Here is a 21,621-nt window from a genome sequence, read left to right as displayed (position 1 = left end):
CACTAATATTTTATGCAGAGAAATATATTTGATATGTAATTACAGTCCTTAACATCTTAAAAATTGCAGCACACTCTGGAATGTCCCTTTAATAATAATTTTGTTCGTAGATAGTTACATTAAATATATATATGTGTGTGTTCAGATTTTAAAAAAGAAACGACAATATTGAATCGGTTTTTTAAATGGAAACCATAGAATGGCGTATTAATAAATAACACTATCAGATGAATCATATTGTCCTAGACTAATTAAGAAAGTACAAATGGTCTTAAATGTCTCTTTCACAGACTTTAAAAACACTGGGGAAAAAAACAAGCTAAATAATTTATTAAACACATATATATATATATATATATATATATATATATATATATATATATATATATATATATATATGTATATGTCTATGTGTGTGTGTGTGTGTGTGTGTGTGTGTGTGTGTGTGTGTGTGTATGCGTATGCGTATGTGTATGTGTATATATATATATATATATATATATATATATATATATATATATATATATTGAGTGAAATTAAAAACTTCACAATCTAAAATTTGCATAAAGTCAATGAGTGTTGAAAGCAAGTATTTTTTTCAGGAATAAATATTGTAATGGCAATATCTACTCCATTTGAAGCCCATCACAGCCGACATGACCCGACCCATAGCACGTACACAGCACCATTGAGGCAAAAGTGGTTTTGCACGTGCCACGGGCACCACAGCTGATCGCCCCCGACAGGGTAGACCACGTATGACGTCATGGGCAGATGACCGTCATATTGTGTTACGTCACCTCCGCAACCGTTTCATGACAGCTACAGCAACCAGTAATGAACTTGTCAGACGTCGGGTGTCTGCGCAAACGATCCGAAATCGGCTGTGAACCGCTCACCTCCACGCACGGCGCCCATATGTTGGACCCATGTTGACCCAATTTCATCGACGTCAACGTCAACTGTGGGCACAACGCCACTTGCGATGGACTCAGAGGGAATGGAATAGAGTCGTGTTTAGCGATGAATCAAGATTCACACTGCGATTTGCCAATGGCAGGCAGAGAGTTTGGAGACGACGTGGTGAAGGTCATGTTCAGTGTTGTGTCAGTGAAGTTGACAGATTCGGAGGCGAAAGTGTGATGGTTTGGGGTGCTTTCTGTGGAAATGGACGTTCTCGACTTCTTGTCATCCGTGGCAACCTCAACGCTGCTGCATACCGTGACCAGGTGCTGGCCCAGGAACTTGTGCCCTTCCTTTGAATTTCATCTCATTTCTTCCCGATCTGGCAACTCCTATCTTTCAACTTCTTTCGCTGTCCACATCCACATCCCAGTCTCCAACCGCAACAGGTGCTTGTCTCTTGTGGCTATCTATGCCACACACCTGTTATTTTCCATCAGCTTTTAGCAGTGGGCTTAGTCTGACCATTTTGGAGAGGGTTCAGTAGTTACTAACCGGCCTCGGTGGCGCAGTGGTTAAGCCATCGGACTACAGGCTGGTAGGTACAGGGTTCGCAGCCCGCTATCGGTTCCAATCCAGAGCGAGTCCTTAAGAGTTCAGTGGGTAGGCCACTACACCCTTTTCTCTCTCACTAACCACTATCCAACTAACAACTAACCCACTGTCCTGGACAGACAGCCCAGATAGCTGAGGTGTGTGCCAAGGACAGCGTGTATGAACCTTAATTGGATATAAGCACGAAAATAAGTTAAACTGAAAATAGTTACTTCTGGCATTGTTAAGAGGCACTTGTAACCACCAAGGTGGGCGCAAGGAAGTATACAGACACTGCACCCGTGGAGGAAGTTGAGACAGATAGGCGATGGTGTGGACAGCTCAGAAGAAAAGAGTTCAAGGAAACTGACAGAAAGGGTCGAAAAAGATTAAATTCGTGGGAGAAATTGGAAAGTTTTTTTTATATTAAGATAATGAGAATGGTAGGCAGAGGGTAATAAATAAGAAAGATGAATGAAAGTGTTAGCCAACTTTGAAGGGATTTGACCTACTGTCGTCAGCTTGATTGTCGACCACGGATGTCACTCAAGGCTGGTATTTTATGAAAATATTTCTCTGGAATCTAGCTATATTATCGTGATGCCTACTTTAACATAAAACTTAATTTTATAACCGATTATCACTTCGTGCCGTTTGTCCTGGCACGGCAGTATGGGTATATCAAATGAGCCAACCTTTTTAACTCTATCGGGTTTCACTAACTTTGAAATCAAATAGAATTTCAATAATATTAAAACAGTTCCTAGAAGACCATAAGTATAGTGGTTCCACACTTTAGGGTGTATGCTACCAAATCAAATCCCACAGACGACAATAGTAACATATGTGGCTAAAGCGCCTACCTGCGGCGAATCAATCGACATAAACGCCACGGATATAAATACTACCACCCCTCACCCTTAAAGTGAATCAGAAAACATTGGGGGTCAAGCTGCTCATTTCTGAGATAACGGGTAGCGTCTATGACTACCCTAGTTCCGCACAAAATTCGAGTATCCCATACAGGTACCCCATACATCTTTCAAGCACAAAGCTACTTGACACAGTGGTACTGCATAGATTGTTTGGCCTGATATAACTTTTTTTTTATTCAACCAACACACTCACATTTATCGCCAATCACAGGACTTGTGGTGTTCACTTCTTTATCAAAAGTTCGCTGCGCCTCGAACTTTGACTCAGCCGGAAGTTATTTGATTTAGTACTACCTTTAGAAGGCCATACTTATAATTCATTTTTCTTCCGTCGGGTTTCAGTATCTGAAAGATTCCATTTAGCTAATCACTATTCAAAGAACACCATAGTTCTAAGCTAAAGAACATTGTGTTCTTCGTAGGAAAACATTAACCAGAGTTTCTAGAATTTTTATAAAATCTACTAGCCATGGGATTAGTGAGTAAAAACATTTACTAGCCACGATTAAAAATTCACCAGCCCTACTTTACTTTAAGTTAAGTTAGTTTTTTTTAAGGAAGTCGGTGACAGTTCTCTCATAGACGAAGCAAACGACATTCATGGGAACAGTAACGACTTTGTCAAAATACCCTTTTAACACTTTTGTGCATCAATTCGATTTTGAATACTTTGAATACCTATTATTTTATACAAGCGTAGTTCCAACATGACTGTCGCGCATTTTCTGGTTAAGCTAGACAGTAGGGTGTAACGATAAACCTATCTCACGATACGATACGCATCACGATACATAACCCGCAATACGATACGCATCACGATAGATAACCCGCGATACGATATGTGTCGCGATAGATAACCCGCGATATGATATGTGTCGCGATACATAACCCGCAATACGATATGTGTCGCGATACATAACCCACGATACGATATGTGTCGCGATAGATAACCCGCGATACGATATGTGTCGCGATACATAACCCGAGATACGATATGTGTCGCGATACATAACCCGCGATACGATATGTGTCGCGATACATAACCCGCGATACGATATGTGTCGGGATACATAACACGCGATACATAACCCGCGATACGATATGTGTCGCGATACATAACCCGCGATACGAGGTGTCGCGATACATAACCCGCGATACGATATGTGTCACGATACATAACCCGCAATACGATATGTGTCGCGATACATAACCCGAGATACGATATGTGTCGCGATACATAACCCGCGATACGATATGTGTCGCGATACATAACCCGCGATACGATATGTGTCGCGATACATAACCCGCGATACGATATGTGTCGCGATACATAACCCGCGAAACGATATGTGTCGCGATACATAACCCGCGAAACGATATATGTCGCGATACATAACCCGCGATACGATATGTGTCACGATACATAACCCGCAATACGATATGTGTCGCGATACATAACCCGCGATACATAACCCGCGATACAATATGTGTCACGATACATAACCCGCGATACGATATGTGTCGCGATATATAACGCACGATACGATATGTGTAGCGATACATAGCCCGCGATACTATATGTGTCGCGATACCTGATACCCGGTGTTTTCCAAGAAAAACAAGAAGTTGAAGTTTTGGTGAAATTATTTTAAAATAAGAAAGACAGTTGATAAAGGTGAAACACTGATTCAACACAGTGTTAACATGGAAACACATCATTGTAGACATATTGACATAAGCAGGCGCATATTCTCTGTTTTACCTTGATGGAAATAACTTGTCAATAAGTACATCTTTGTAGACATTGATGTTGGTAAATCGATTCAGCATTAAAATTGGAACTGATACATGGTCGGGGGCGAGACGTAGCCCAGTGGTAAAGCGCTCACTTGGTGCGCGGTCAATTTGGGATCGATCCCCGTCGGTGGGCCCATTGGGCTATTTTCTCGCTCCAGCCAGTGCACATTACTCTACCAGATGTAACCTGTGCTTAGCACGATAACGTTTAGATATGGTGTGGGTGGCCGTGACTGGGTTTCCCCCCCCCCCCCAAAAAAAAAAAAAAACGACCGCCGTGTAGACCCCCCCCCCCCCCCCCCCCCACCTTTGAATTTATAGAATTCATCTTTGTACGCAATATTTAGCAAGCTGTGCGTACGGTTGTCGATTGGACCTGAGCGCAAAAAGATCTATGCGAAGTGCCGCAGTACAAATCAAAAGAGCAGATGCAGTTAGAACGACTGAAAACTGTTAACATTGTTTTGCGTATTTTATTTTATAGATACTGACCTAAAAGGTGTATTCTTACACACCCTTTGGTGAGAACACCATGAGTTATTTTTGATAACACATAGTTGTTTGCACACGTACGTGTGTTAACAATTTCAAGACATACGACTGGCTGTTCCTAGGTGATGACCAGGTCACCAATGCCATACGTCCAATAAAAAACCCCAGCACGATGGAAATCGATTACACTGTGACGTATAGTTAACCTGGCAATCATGTGTCTATGACGCGTAAGTCCGCTACAAGTGCAACGGCTGTAAATAACGTTTAGTCGAAAAAGATGTAAAAATTTGCTTAAAACCTCTTTTTTAGGATATGTAAGAAACAGAATAAAACATTCGTGTCCGTTAGATACCATTTATCTCACCATCTTCATAAATCAAGGCTAATATTCGTTCCTCGTATCCTGAATACGAGGAACGAATATTAGCCTTGATTTATGAAGATGTTATCTCACCAGTCGTTATTTCAAAAACATATCAAGCTCGCTTTCGCTCGCTAGATACATTTTGAAACAACTCGTTGTGAGATAAATGGTATCTAACGACCACTCATGTATTATTCTCTATATACAGATACTGAGCTAAAAGGTGTATGATTAGCCTTTTTGCAGGCTGGTAGGTACTGGATTTGCATCCAGGTACCGGCTTTCACCAGAGTGAATTTTAACGGTTCAATGGCAAGGTGTGAGAACAACGTTTGCTACACCAACATCTTTCTTACTAACAGCTGTATGTATTAACCCCCGTCCTGAAAAGACAGCCCAGATAACTGAGGTGTGTGCCAAAGACAATGTACATCTTAAATTTGTGGATATTGGCGCGAAAATAAAATGATATCAAATATTGTGCCTATGTTTGTAAAAAAAAAAAAAAAAACCCAAACAAACAAAAAAACAAACAAAATCAAACAAAACAATCATATATATTCATAAACTCCCTACTTCCACCTTCTTCAGATTATTTATAGAAACAGCCCTCCTTCTTTCACTCTCTCTCTCTATCTATCTATCTCTCTTTCTCTCTGTATCCCTCTCTCTCTGTATGTCTGTATCTGTCTGTCTGTCTCTCTCTCTCTCTCTCTCTCTCTCTCTCTCTCTCTCTCTCTCCACCCTCTCAGTGTATGTCTCTCGATCTCGCTCTGCCCCCCCCCATATCTCTCTATCTCTCTCTCTCTCTCTCTCTCTCTCTCTCTCTCTCTCTCCTCTCTCTCTCTCTCTCTCTCTCCTCTCTCTCTCTCTCTCTCTCTCTCTCTCTCTCTCTCTCTCTCTCTCTCTCTCTCTCTCTCTCTCTCTCTCTCTCTCTCTCTCTCTCTCTCTCTCTCTCTCTCTCTCTCTCCTGTATTCCTGTATCACTAGTAAACTCTAAAATGTGCTGCAGTATTGTTAAGTAAATATCAATAACCTTCTCGGATTATCACAAGCATATTTATCCTCAACCGGTAAGTTTTCTGTACTTAAAGACCAATTACTATTTCACAATAAACTTCTTAGTACACGTGCTTCTGTCACAGTTTTCGATCTAGGTGAAACGTAAAATGCATGTAGGTGATGCGTGTGTGTGTGTGTGTGTGTGTGTGTGTGTGTGTGTGTGTGTGTGTGTGTGTGTGTGTGTGTGTGTGTGTGTGTGTGTGTGTTGTAAAGTTGGTATCTGTCATTCTGCTGCATGATTATATATATGTGACAAGTCATTTTCCCCACACTTGCTAATCTGTTTTCTTAGGACTTCAATCTCATTTTTGTTACCATCCGGTTCTGAAATCTCAATTTTAAATTTTGCTATTTTCTGATATGACATACCACTAAAAGTAGGCTACTTGCTATAGGCCAACGTCCTGTTTTTCCACCCATTTTTTATAACTTGTACATATATTCCATCGTAGATATATGAACCCAACGGTTTTGACAACTATAACTTCATATGACACGTGCTACTTACTGGGCAAAAAAAAGTTTGTTTTATTTAACGACGCCACTAGAGCACATTGATTTTTAATCTTATCATCGGCTATTGGACGTCAAACATATGGTCATTCTGACACTGTTTTTAGAGGAAACCCGCTGTCGCCACATAGGCTACTCTTTTTTACGACAGGCAGCAAGGGATCTTTTATTTGCGCTTCCCACAGGCAGGATAGCACAAACCATGGCCTTTGTTGAACCAGTTATGGATCACTGGTCGGTGCAAGTGGTTTACACCTACCCATTGAGCCTTGCGGAGCACTCACTCAGGGTTTGGAGTCGGTATCTCGATTAAAAATCCCATGCCTCGACTGGGATCCGAACCCAGTACCTACCAGCCTGTAGACCGATGGCCTGCCACGACGCCAACGAGGCCGGTCACTTACTGGGCTAAGAAAGCGGCTTAGTGGACAAGTTCAGCCAGCAGACGTTTCGCTAACGTTTGCGAACTATTTGAACGGTTCTCGACGTGGCCATTATTATTATTATTATTATTGTTATTATTACACCTATTTTATTATCTATATAAACTCTTCAAAAAAAGTAGGGGAATTCTAATAAGAATTTACAATTGCCAAAATTGTAAGGTATATTAGCTGTGGGGAATGGTTATATGATAATAGTGAATTAATTGGACAAACATTACAACCGGTAGTTCAGTATTACAGTAGGTTTTATGACCACCAAAGATCTTGAAGGACGACTGGGGTCAGAAGTGAAATTTGAAAGTTGACGTTTTTTATCAGTAACCCCCAAATTTGATCGGACTACTGGTGCTCCCTTGCACCTGCCAGTGCAGGCGGTCCCTCCTCTCCCCTCCCCCCACCTTTCCTGTCATGGACGGAGGAGTCGGCTAAGGCCGGCTCTTGTGCCCACGACAGGCGTGCGCTACAACAGCTTGTTCTGAATGTGCACGTAAAACCCTATGACATGACATAAGGACGATTGGGGGCAGAAGTGAAATTTGAAAGTTGACATTTTTTTATCAGTAAAAATGACTAAAAACAAAACAGTAACAACTGTATGATCAACAGAATGAAAAAGATTGACAGAAATAATGTTATACAGTGATTAATCGACCTTCCTGGAAATTGTCAAAATCGAGAATAACACCTCACGCACGTGTACGGGGGTAACTGCGTGATGCACGTGCAAACTATGGAATGTGTTTCGGTGTGTTGATAAACAGACATGAACGTTCTTTACTAGGATGTCTGTGGTCAAAACGTATGTTTGGTTAATAGTTGATATTAACATTCATATTTCAGGTTACCCTACGTATTTTTAAGAGTATATTATATAATAGAACACAGCACAGCATGAAGTGGTGTGAAACTTAATTTGAAGACAAACAGAGTAGAGTCCCTTTATACCATAGATACCTTATATACAAAATGGTTGAAAGTTAATCGAAACGGCATTTTTCTCGTCGATATTCGTAAATAATTATAATGGATGATGACGAACCGAGACATAAGTTTCCGGTTGAACAGCTTAATGTTGGAATAGTCAAATATTTAGGTAGTATTTGATATAATATGTAGGTAGATATAATCATAATGGAAATGATCAAATTCGTAACACATTTTATCGAATTATTGCCAAAGTGACACAGTGACATAAGCTACATCATGGTCTTGAAGCATATTTTTGACAATAAATTGAAAATATATAAGAGATAAAACTGTTAACTAACCGATATGGCTGTCACACTGTCAAACAATTATTATTAAAATAGGATTTTCTTATTTCAAGAGTAAATAGTATGGTTAGGATCAGGATTATGTCGGGGGGGGGGGGGGGGGGGGGGATTTGGAAATATTTCCGAATTATGGAGTGTATCAGGTATTCTCGCAGTATCGGTTTTGACGCAGATAAGCAACAATCTTGCGTAGTGTAAAAATAACGATGTATTTTTTGTTATTATTTACAGAGACATAACCTATAAATAATGTATATATATAATTAAACTATAAACATTAAATTCAGTATATAGTGAGATTTTTAGTTTTAGCTTACATGTGCATACTGTAATATTCTAACGTTTTTGATGCAGTATATATTTTGATGCGGAACATCCAGATAACTTTTGAAAGTCCAATATTCAAGAAAAACAACTCCAAACAACTGGAAACAATGTGTGGTGGTCCATAAATTCCATATTAATAATACACATAAAAAATAACACAATTAAAATACATTTTAACCAGATTGTCACATGTAAACCATATAGCCCAGAGCAAACATAGTCAATATTTGTACATTGATAGGGTGGGGTAAATTTGACAGGCCTAGAGTATTTTTATTTGTTTGTTGATTATTACTATTATTCAAAACATTGTCAGTACACTTTTCATGTGAAATAGATATTATTTTAAGATGTAACATGCACTTGAACGTCGTTTAATCCTGACCCAATATAATTGTATGCAGTGCATATAAAATAAGGACAGGGGACTCATTCGGACATCCATAAAAATAGATTGATGTGGAGGTGATCTAATTGCCTTGTGTTTATTTCAATAGTAGCAGACGACAATGTTTCGTGCAGCAGGTAAGTAAAATTCATTGAGAACATTTCGAGATAGAGGGATTTTATGAATGTTAAAAAAAAGTGCCTTACGGAAAATAGTATTTTTAATTACATGGCATTTTTTATTGTTTATACTTACTGCAAACTGGCAAATTGAAAACCTTGCATTATTCTTATCAATAAAAAATACTTCCGTCAACAAAAATTTCTGCATTTGACGTCATAGCTTTTCTTTGATGACGCACAATTGCTATTTAAAGATAGCACGCCAAAATACATACCGCGTCATAATACATACCGAGACGATACCGTACATTAAGTTGTTACTTGGATAAATTATTGTATTATTTTGTTTAAAATATCAAAATTATACCAATAAATATCGTTTGGCACTATCTTTAAATAATAACTGTGTATCATTAAAGAAAGATGTGACATATGAAAAAAAAGGTAATATTTATTGATAAAAATAAAGCAATTAATACTATGTGGCTAAAAGTATTGTTTCCTGTAATACACTTTTGTGCCTTACATAAACATCCATGTATCTCCAAATTTTAACGATGGATTTTTCTCACCTGTTACACTAGTGACTAGACATTGCCGTATAATAACAGTTATGTAACTACCATCAATCTATTTCTATGGAATGTCAAATGAATCACCACTTCATATTGTAAGATACACTTGTGTATGATTGTAAACATTGTGTCGGGATAAACAGGGGCGTGCGCAGGAACTTTTGCAGTGGAGGGTCAAGGTGTCTGGCCCTTCTAGGGCTATTCTGAGGTGTTTTCTGTTGGCTAGCTGAGCTGCTTTCTAACCACATTCACAGGAATGTAAAAAAATCGGGATATGAATATTTTTTTTCGCCTTGAGCAGGGGGGGGGGGGTTTCGACCCCCAAAACCCACCCCCTGTGCACGCGCCTGATAAAATAACTTTCAAATGTATAAATTGCATTTTAATATACTATCTATTCAACTTGAAATGTGTTGTTGATCTATTGAATTAGTACAATTTTTAAAATGATTTAAAAAAAAAAAAAAAAAATGCATTTGTAATCCACAACAAATCCTAAATTGAATAACAATTTTGCATAATTTTATAACTTTCCAGCATGTTAATAAAGGTTGTGTCATGATATGATTTATTGCAATATTATTACACAGGAATATGCAAAGTGATTTCCTTCCAAAAGTGATGTCTAATTTTTAAAAAACCAATGTAAACTATTAACTTGTTAAGAGAATTAATATTTTATAATACTGTTATAGGCAAGAGGAATTAACTTGAAAAAACCCCATTCCACTCCAGGGCTTGAACTTGAGAATTTGTCTCCCACAGTAATTTAAAAACAAAATTGCTGTGGGTGAAATAACCAACCAACGGCAATTTAAGGCCTTCCCAATGGCATTTGAAAAAAATAACACTTTGCAGTAAATAAATAGGACTGAAAGGTTATTTTGGTATATGTAGACATATTTTAAATGTACTAATGAAATATAATGGCAGCTAATGTATACCATGTGTAAACATTTTGCTATCATTGAGCTTTACCAATGGCACTTTTGTGCCGTCAGTGATTCTCCCGACCTATGGCAATTTATATCTCAACGACAGCAATTGCCACCGGTCCATCGTTAAGTACGAGCCCTATACTCACATCAAAATATAGATCTTGATACAACCATTTGACTAGAGCCGGTTTAAGGATCTGTGGGGCCCCTTCCCAGGATATATATGTTTTGCAACTCCCTCGTGGATAGGGAAAAAAATGACTTGTGGAAAATAAATGTATACATCACCACAGGGCCCCCTGAAGTGTGGGGCCCATAGCACATGCTACTAGAATAAACCAGCTCTGTACATTTCACTAGCACTTAAATAATTGTAAAATAACACTCATTGCATTAGGTCAGGTCAGGTCATACATGCACATTCAGAACAAGCTGTTGTAGTACACGCCTGTTATGGGCGCAGGTGTCGATTTTCACCGGCTCCCCCGTCCAGGACAGGAAAAGGTTTGGGGTGGGTGGGAGAAGGGGGTCACCTGCGCTGGCACAAGGAGCCTGACCACTCATTGCATTATATTCCTAATGTTTGTAATGGGCATCACTAAATAATTAAATATGTGTTACACAGAAAAGAAGAGAGGAATATGCAAAGTGGTGCTAGAAGACCAGAAACCAGCTGACCGGCATACTGTCCTCACCTGGGAACAGGTAGGTTGCTACAACACGTAATTTGTGTACCGGTGTAATAGCCTAAAATATACACACACACACACACACACACACACACACACACACACACACACACACACACACACACACACACACACACACACACACACACACACACACACACACACACACACACACACACACACACACACACCACCACCAAACTATACCCGGGGTATAAACTGGACTAGCCCAGAATATACCCCGGGGTATAAAACAGGCTAGCCCAGAATATACCTCTCTTTTATGAAAGCAATAGTTGCTTTTTTTTTAAAGCATTTATTGTTATTATTTATTTATTTTGTATACAGGTTAGTAATTAAAAAAATTAGGGTTATGTTTAGGGTTAGGGGTATAAAACAGGCTAGTCCATTTTAACCCCGGGTATATAGTTTGGCGGGGTGTGTGTGTGTGTATTTTGGGCTGTTACACCAGTACATACTTGCTTTATGGTTCAAGCGGGCTGGGTGTAGCTCTCTGGTAATTTAAAGTCCTTGCCTCTATCTAGATATACGTGTAATGAGCCATAGAATCGGTTACCCTGGCAGGTTTTTAAAACCATGTTTTGAAAAGTAAAGAATCATCGATTTGCATTCCCAGACAAGTGAATTTAATTACCTCTTATTTGGGGGTGAGACATGGCCCAGTGGTAAAACGCTCACCTGATGTGCGTTCGGTTTGAGATTGATTCCCATCGGTGGGCCCATTGTGCTATTTCTCATTCAAGCCAGTGCACCATGACTGGTATATCAAAGGCTGTGGTATGTGCTATCCTGTCTGTCTCTCGATACTAATGGGAAAATGTAGCATGTTTCCACTAAAACTATATGTCAAAATTACTAAATGTTTGACATCCAATAGCCGGTGATTTATAAATTAGTGTGCTCTAGTGGTGTCATTAAACAAAAACAAACAAACTTTTTTCAATGTCTATTGTCAAAATAGCCAAATGTACAGCAAATCGCCTGTTTTTCCTAACTTGCACTGAAGAGTCTTTAACATTGGACAATGATTTCAGGTGGCTACTCCGGGGACATTTTGTTCGGAAGGAAATGGATTATTTAACGACGCACTCAACACATTTTATTTACAGTTATATGGTTAAGGACCACACATATCGAGGGAGGAAACCCACTGTCGCCACTTCATGGGCTACTCTTTTCGATTAGCAGCAAGGGATCTTTAATATGCACCATCCCATAGACAGGATAGCACATACCACAGTATTTGATGTACCAGTCGTGGTGCACTGGCTGTCCAGAGCGAGAAATAGCCAAATGGGCCCACTGATGGGGATCGATCCCAAACCGACCGCGCATCAAGCAAGTGCTTTACCACTGGTCTACTTGTTCAGTATTGTGTTGCGAATCTTGATAGAATTTACCTAAATCACTCCACAATATTACAACATCTCCATGGGTTAGCCTATTGGGCTGGGTTTTCTTTTTTATTCCAGCCAGTGCTCCACAACTGGTATAACAAAAAAAGTTTGTTTTGTTCAACAACACCACTGGAGCACATTGATTAATCAATCATCGGCTATTGGATGTCAAACATTTGGTAATTCTAACACGCAGTCATCAGAGGAAACCCGCTACATTTTTCCTAATGCAGCAAGAGATATTTTATATTTACAGGATAGCACATACCACGGCTGGTGTAACAAAGACCATGTTATGTGCTATCCTGTCTGTGGGATGGTGCATATAAAAGATCCATTGCTGCTTATTAAAAATAGTAACCCATGTCTGTGTTTCTGCCAGAAATTATTTTGGGGGTATGGCACTATGGAATTGAATCCAACCAAAATCTGCAGGGGATTTGGGGAACCTCCCCCAGAAAGAAAATGGTTTAAGTTTAGGGTTAGGGTTAAGAAAATCATGCAGTAATGATAAAAGTAATTAATTTTGCTAAAAGGTTAACTTAAAAAAAAAATATCTGCAAAATGTTTTGGGTTTGGCGCCATACCCATTTTACCCTCTGGCAGAAACCCTGCATGTTTTAATTACCAATAAAAAATATTTTTTCTTTACTCTTTTCAGCGCAACACCAGCATGTTACCTGAGGATTTGAAGAGTTTTTATCTCACATCAAATGGCTTTGATCTCACCTGGTCGGTCAAGATGGAAAGTGAGTTTCAGTTCTTTGAATTAATGAAAAAAACTTTGTTTTGTTTAGCGACACCACTAGAGCACATTGATTTATTAATCATCGGCTATTGGATGTCAAACATATGGTCATTTTGACACAGTCATAGAGAGAAAACCCGTTAGAATTTTTCTATTAGTAGCAAGGGATCTTTTATATGCACTATCCCACAAAGGATAGCACATACCACATCCTTTGATATATAATTCGTGGTGCACTGGCTTTAAATTAATGACATCTCGACGACAATTCAAAATAAACTCAGTACAAATCATTCAGTACAAACTTTCAGTAATAATTATTCAATATAAACTGTCTAAAGAATGCTGTTATATTAATTATAATTAACTTTTAGTGTATAGTGTCAAAAAGAGTTCATTATAAAATGTCAGCATTCACAATTCTAGGGGCAAGATGATGTACCTCGACCAGGTTCTGAATGTGTAATTTTGTTTTTGTATTTAGATGGCACAATTCCAGTGAGTAACCTAAATGTACATTGTATTTTAAAACCCTGTTATGAATGTGATAATTTTGTTTGCGTATTTAGATGGCACAATTCCAGTGGGCAAGATGCACATCAACCCAATTCTTCAGCTGACCAGACTGGCTGGAGCCGAGGAGAAGACCTCGTACACCCATCCTTCTCTAGCCGACCTTGACCCTGAATCAGAAGATGAGGATAGCTCAGGTACAGTATAGGGGTGGATCTAGGATTTTGAGGGGGGGGGGGGGGCTTTAAAATCTATGTATGCTTGCAGATTCACATACTTCAACTGAGTAGTGTGTGGGTGTTTTCGGTGAAAAAAAGCAAAACGTTTGTACATTTCTTTGGTCATCGACCAAGTTTTATTACATTAGCGATGACTTTTTTCATCAGTGCATATGTCTACAGCTATAGAATTTTCCATTAATTTATCGTATGAAAAGGGCACTATTACATGGTATCTGTGTCACAATTTTATTGCTTTTTTATATCTTTCATGTTTTCTTCAAAATATATAAATATGGTTGCCTATCTAAGACTTTATCAGAATTACCAAATGTCTGACATCCAATAGCTGATGAATACCAAACAAATCAGTGTGCTCTAGTGATGTTGTTAAGAAAAACAAACTGGTAACTTTAATTCTGTTCATTTGCCAGGTGTTGACAAACCGTCTCTGACCGAGTCGTGTCGGATCTATGAGCTGGATCCCTGCAACGGTTACGGAAAGGTCTGTCTCGTTTACAGGGCTCCACGCAAAGGTATGCACAGATGAAATAATATGGTTAAACTTATCACCGCAGTATGTTTCTTCTTCTTTTTCTCTGTATTTATTGTTATTGTTATTGGACTAGGATGGTACTGTCCCAGTTGGTGCCCCATGACTGGTACATCAAAGACTGTGGTAGGTACTGTCCTGCCTAAGAAAAATTACATATTGAGGCTGACAACCAGAGTCATGTTCAGGAGGACAAGTTCTCGTGGTTGCTCTCTACAGTGAAAGCACATACCACATCTTTTGACCGGTAATCAACATCATTGTAGCGAACATTTTTTAAAATGTGATATGATAGAAAACGATTGTACCGGTCAGATTGTTCTCTTGTGCTCGCCCTCCGGACCACATCTCAGAACTGGTTGTGTCCACTCATTGTCAAAAGGAGGGTAGTTCACCATTTTAAAAAAATATAGAAAAAAATTGTTTGGTAATTAGTTAATTTTGGGAGGGATGGAATGCTATTTAATTTGAGTAACTAATTATAGGATATTAAACAAGCTTCCATTTCGTATCATCTTTATGGTCCGAGTGAAATAATTTTCAGTTGTCACAAGCTTTAGCATTATTTCATGATGGACATAAACATGATACGAAATGGTAATTAATTTAATATCCTATTTATTACCCATTATCGATCAGAATTAAATTTCCGTTACATTCATTACCACATAACGTCATCCCATTGGTCCAGACGTAGAAACGGGAGTTTGTTTAATTCTCGATGAACGTAAAAATTATGTCGTCAAAGAACATCATATCTGATGACGTCATTACTGAGCGTTATTGTTTATGGACTAAAAAAATAATTCAAAATAGATTGTGAAGTTTTAGTGTTATTATTAGCAAGTATGATTCATCTGGGTATGAACAAAAAAAATCATCCGCAAACTTATGTGAGAACGGCTTCGCCGATTCACAGTTTGCAGATGATTTTTTTGTGCATCCCCCGATGAACGTAAAAGAAATAACAGACAATCCTTAATTAATTGATATCACTCAACTCGTTTGGTTGACATTCCTGTAGGATTGTAGTGTGCCAATCGATTACATCACAAAGTGTTACGGCCCACTTGGGAGTTCTAGTGGAATATATTTTATATGTACCAAGATATTTTTAACTATATGGGTAATAAATAAAATTACTTCCTTTTGCAGAAATTTTAACTGTTAAAATATGTTAATCTGAAAACCGTTGACTTTGGACAGAATCAGTTATGATTGTCTGCCCTTGAGATAACATATTATTTGCTGCTTTCTCGATAGGAGTAACCTGTGTGGTAGCTGCGGGTTTCCTATCTTTTGTCTCAACCAGCTGTCGGAATAAGCAAATGTTAGACATGTGTTTACAGACTTTGTTTTTCTTTTCATTGTTGCCGATTTTTACACCATTCCAGGATTCACAGAACCTGGTGTGGAGATATGGTTTTTAGACCGAGCGCTGCGGTGGCACTTTCTCACCCACTCATTCCTCGCGTACTACCGCCTGATGATCATGCATCTCGGACTTCCATTCTGGCAGTATTCCTTCACCGACATTGGACTTAGTCCTCAGTCAAAGGTAAAGTTGTACTGTCTTCTGTGTTAACAATAAAACGTTTTAGGCTCAAGTATTATACTTTCAAGACTATTAGATTTGACTTGATAAAAAAGACCAAATATTGAAATTGATAGCAATACAAATGCTCTTACCACAAATAAATGTGTTTAGTACTGTCACTGAATTTACATGTTTGCTTCAAATTATTTCGAAGAAACTTACCTTCTTATACTGTATGAGCAGAAATAACATGTGGAAGATGACTTTTCTTGCACATTTCATGAAAATGGTCAACTTGAACATACAGTTTTTTCGATGTTACAAAATTAATATATATTTTTTATGTTTACAGATTTTATTTTTTAATGTTTTTGTGTGCGAATGAACTTTATTTTCATCCCTGTGTTAAAAACAACAAGTCCAAGGTGTCGCAAAAAAGAAAAAGAAAACAAATCCTTTCTTTCATTCTGAAACAGTTTTGCCGGATAGACCATTAAAACCTTTTGCATTGTGCCTTGCAGCAGTGGTTCAACATGTTTGCGCCGGTGCGGCTTGACGTCGATAAGGAGATTTTCTGCGACTCTCCCCACAGCCTGCTGACCGCTAGCTTGGTAACGAGCAGCCCACTGGACGTGAGCAAGGTGTTCCGAGGAAGAAGTGACAGGAAGTATGGCTTTCTTTTTTTAAATCGTTTGATTCGCTGTCGATCTCTGGAAAAGGTATATCCAGAGAAGACAAATCATACACCTTTTTTAAGACAAATCATACGTATGACACGGGGGGGGGGGGGGGGGGGGGGGGGGGGACTGCTCCCTAGTGCTGGAGCAAAACCTCAAATTCAGGCAAAAATGATACAGGTATTCGGGCAAAATGAGCTAACCTAAGACCTTTTTACAGTGTATTTTCATCATTCTACCCTCAAAATTAGATATAATCCATGTAAAGATGTGTTGTGATTTGTTTGCAACCTTATATAGCTGTTTGGTAGTAATACTAATATGAATAAATATTGTTATCCTAATTCGAACATTTTTGTTTAATTCGGGCAAAAGCCAGCATGCCCCACACTTACAAAACTGGGAGTCTGTACACCTATGATGACACCAACTGGCTGAGCCAGCTATATAACAGATTTTCAACAAGAGCAATGGACAATGTATTATTTTTAGAGTTGCGGTGGGGAGCTGTGCCCCCAGCTTTTCTGGTCAGACACTTATGATGGATTACCAATCTTTAAATGTGAAACAAAGTAACGACAAGATGTCTGCTCCATTAGGGGATGGGGTGAGACGTAGCCTAGTGGTAAAGCGCTCGCTTGATGCACGGTCGGTTTGGGATCGGTGTGACCATTGGGCTATTTCTTGTCACAGCCAGTGCACCACAACTGATATATCAAAGTCTGTGGTATGTGCTATCCTGTGTGCGATGGTGCATATAAAAGATCTCTTGCTACTAATGGAAAAATATAGCAGGTTTCCTCTGACTCAAAAAAGGACCATATATTTGACATCCAATAGCCGATGATTAATAATCAGTGTGCTCTAGTGGTGTCGTTAAACAAAACAAACTTTCCATTAGGGGTGGACGGGTGGAGCTAGCATCATTTAAACTCTACATTGTCCCCAGTGATTTCTACTAGCCTGGGGCGATGGGATGAGCATCACTTTCTATCCCTGGCAGTCAGCCATGGGCAAAATACCTTTCCATTGGAAAGTTTATAGGAAGAAATTAGTGCTACCAATTTATTTTTAATTTCTTCTTTCTTAAAGATGAAGATAATGCCCCACGAATAATTTTCATGGATTTTTCTAGTAGCATAGACAATGTGGTTTGGAAAAGAAAAAAAACACATTAAGAGGTCAGTTACCCATGTGGCTACTCATGTTAGTGGAAACGGTTCAGTGTTAATCAGCTATAGCAGTTGGTTTGCCACCTGTTACTAGCTGTAAAATAAAAAAATTGTTTATGAAAACTACTGTAAACTGGGGGGAAAATGTCTGCATATTAATTTCGTGCCGTTCGTGCCCGGGGTAGGATTTAGCTCGCTTGAGGTGCTTGCATCGCAGGATCGAACCACCTCGGTGGATCCATTCAGTTGACTGGGTTTTTTTTTGTTCCAATCAGTGCACCACAACTGGATATAGGCCGTGGTATGTGCTTTCCTGTCTGTGGGAAAGTGCATATAAAAGATCCCTTGGTGCATTAAGAAAAATGTAGCAGGTGTCCTCTGATGACTAACCATTCGCACTCAACCTCAAGTCGCGAAATTTAAATGCACACATTATTTTCCAGGCAATATTGGCCATTTATTCATTTTTATAGATGCCAATGGTCATTTGCAAAATTTAAACATCACAATATTAATCCGGTTTACAGTATAACATGAATTTGCTTTTCATACTTTCCATGGAAGGGGGTTACATTGAGTTCAGTGATTGGGTTATGTGCAGTATAGTTTAACATGCTCATATACCACTGAGGTTTCGAGCATTTGGTTTATGTATTCATGAAAAAGAGAAAACACCTTTCTTCATCCTTCAGGTACTTCTAATTGTTATTCTGAACAGCAAGACAGGTGTGTTGCATACTGTTTGGTTTCTATTTGCAGGAAAAATGTTCAGACCCAAGGACAAGCGCAAAATATTAAAAAGAAATTGCCAGCGACATCAGCCAGGTAAATTTCTATGAATCACATAGCAGTGACCTCAGCAAGTATTAATAATTTGTAATGGCAGTCTGAAAGTGTTTCTATGATAATGGATATATCTAAACTAGTTGTGCTAAAAGTATGTCGACTATAATGAAAATAATTATGAAATCTATTGAATGTGTGTGTGGTTAAATACACAAGTATTAGCCTGTAATAAATGTTACCTGATCCCATAATTAATAGTCTAGTTCAGGGCCCCGTTCCATGAAGTGATCTTAGCACTTAGATCACCTTAGTGCATAAGGTAGCTATGCATTTAAGGTGATCTTAGGGCTAAGATCGCGTTGTGGAACGGGACCCAGGGGCCTAATTCACAAAGGTCTCTTAGGCTCTGCTAGACAACAAAGCATTGTCTTTGTAAGTCTTTTTGCATTGCGATATCGCAGAGTCACGAGAGTTTAGTGAATTAGGTCCCTGGCATTGAAATTATAACAGTAAAAAGTAAGAAATGTACATCATCTACCAAAATATTATTAGCTTTCGTACAGTTCATATTGAAAATCCCTCTTTATGATCATTCTTGACTGGAAATGACCAAAAAAATATTTTCCATTTCAGGTCTCAAAGTTCTCTCAGCAGTAAACCATCATCTTCTCATAGCTCGGTAAAAAACTTCAAGTGAGACAAACCATCTTGGAGTTTGGTGAAAACCACTGTAAAGTGAGATGAACTGCCTTCCACACTTAACTGAAAACTGTAAAGTGAGACAAACCACCTTCCTCACTTAAGTGTGAAAATCCAAAAGTGAGACAAACCATCTGAGCTCCATGGAAAGTGCCAAATGTGACAAGCCAAAGGTTACATTGTGACACCCCTCACAATTAGGCTTACAGTGTGACAAGTGATTGGGATTACTGTGTGAGAGTGACAAGTGATTAGGATAGCAGTGTGACATAGTTATTAGGACTACAATTTGACAAGGGGTTAGGATTACAGTGTGAAAATGGATTAGGATGAGTGACAAGGGATTAGAATTAGTGTGACAAGAGATTAGGATGACAATGACATGGGATTAAGATTACAGTGTGATATAGTAACGTGATTAGGATTACAGTGTGACAAGGTATTAGAATTACCATGACAAGTGATTAGGATTACAGTGTGACATAGTGACCATGGATTAGGATTACTGTGGTCTGATAGGATTCATTGACATAGTGACAAGTGATTGGGATTATAGTGGAACAGTGACAAGGATTAGGATAGTGTGACATGGTGACAAGGGATTAGGATTACAGTGTGCCATAGTGACAAGGGATTAGTGTCACATGGTGACAAGTGATTACAGTGTGACAATGATAAAATATTTGGATTACAGTGTCACAAGTGATTAGGCTACATTGTGACGGAGACGAGGGATGTTTGAAGATGTGGTTTCAGAGACTGTGACAACTTTTGGCCAGGTGAACTGTGATATAAGACAGCTACTAGCAGAAGTGAAAATTATTGTGTTTACTTAAGTCAGTCACAGCACAAATTGATAACTATCCTCCCACTCCAAACATACATTGTATGATACATTCTTTCAAATCCAAAAGTACTAAATGAAATCGAAAACAAAACACCAGCAAATTGGGCTATAAGAATTCCACAAAGGGATAATGGCCAAAACCTTGCAAAATTAAGAGTGCGATGGAAGATTCAGTTTTTACTTCTTTGAATGAAACTGGGCGAGGCGACCTGAAGCAGCTTCATCGAGACACGATGCAGCAAGGATTATGAATCGACCTCTGCCATTAAGAAAATGTCCACGGCACAAAAAACATGCCATTGAAAAAACCCTGAATATAGTCCAAGGCAAAAAAAGTTGTGTGGAGAATTAGTAACTCCACGGCAGTGTGGGCAATTGCAGGGGTTGTAAATGTTTTCATTTTACAACTCAGAACAATATGAATATGCTACACAATTTTAGTGATGACATAAAAATACAATTTAAAAAAAAGTTTTGTTTCAGTTGCGTGTCATCTCCTATTCTAATGACAGTGAAAATGATACACATCACAAATCGGCTACAACAAATAAATATTCAGATTGTAAATGTGACATATTATATAAAACATTGGTCATTAGATTTTCTCTTTATATATATTTATCATATAATATCTTACATTTTCAGTGCAATCAAAGTATGTGATATTTTTCAGATCACATACTTTGAGAATTTGATAACTTTGCAACTTAGATGTAAATTAGTCGAGGTCTCGGCACTAGGTTTATTGACATTTAAGCAAATGTACTTGGGTGACACTCCATGATTGACGTATGACGTTAGGCATAACTTTATTTTGATGTAAGGACATCCAAAATGACATCATTCGAGTCTGACGTCATTTCCATTCAAAAATACACCGTGCCACATATTCTTATGTCATTTAAATATCTAGTAATGGCGGACTGGAATTAAAGTTGCATGTACAGTTTACAAAAACATGTTGTATTAAGCTTGAGCTTATATGATAAAGAGATTATTACCCTCGTGTATTTCGGTATCGTCAATATCAT

At 38.5% G+C, this 21,621-nt stretch overlaps 1 protein-coding gene across 1 annotated transcript; it reads left to right on the top strand.

Moving 5' to 3' along the window:
- Positions 1–8,054: 8,054 nt before the first annotated feature.
- On the top strand, positions 8,055–21,190 carry LOC121378674 (tubulin polyglutamylase complex subunit 2-like). Its single transcript, XM_041506958.1, has 9 exons — positions 8,055–8,202; positions 11,359–11,438; positions 13,502–13,589; positions 14,158–14,298; positions 14,754–14,855; positions 16,267–16,430; positions 16,931–17,076; positions 19,018–19,083; positions 19,678–21,190. The coding sequence occupies exons 1-9, from the start codon at positions 8,133–8,135 to the stop codon at positions 19,739–19,741; spliced, it is 921 nt and encodes a 306-aa protein (XP_041362892.1). The 5' UTR covers positions 8,055–8,132; the 3' UTR covers positions 19,742–21,190.
- Positions 21,191–21,621: the final 431 nt, after the last annotated feature.

The sequence above is a fragment of the Gigantopelta aegis genome, chromosome 2 (genome assembly GCF_016097555.1).
Source record: "Gigantopelta aegis isolate Gae_Host chromosome 2, Gae_host_genome, whole genome shotgun sequence".
NCBI lineage: Eukaryota > Metazoa > Mollusca > Gastropoda > Neomphalida > Peltospiridae > Gigantopelta > Gigantopelta aegis.
The sequence above is the reverse complement of the archived record's forward strand: the minus strand, read 5'-3'. Positions and strand labels throughout refer to the sequence as shown.

Bases quoted from the DNA above. Each gene is read 5' to 3' on its own strand.
- LOC121378674 (XM_041506958.1), top strand. From the start codon at position 8,133: ATGGATGATGACGAACCGAGACATAAGTTTCCGGTTGAACAGCTTAAT. The intron at 8,203-11,358 runs GTAGTATTTGAT...TGTGTTACACAG, and splicing joins TGGAATAGTCAAATATTTAG to AAAAGAAGAGAGGAATATGC. The intron at 14,856-16,266 runs GTATGCACAGAT...ACACCATTCCAG, and splicing joins TTACAGGGCTCCACGCAAAG to GATTCACAGAACCTGGTGTG.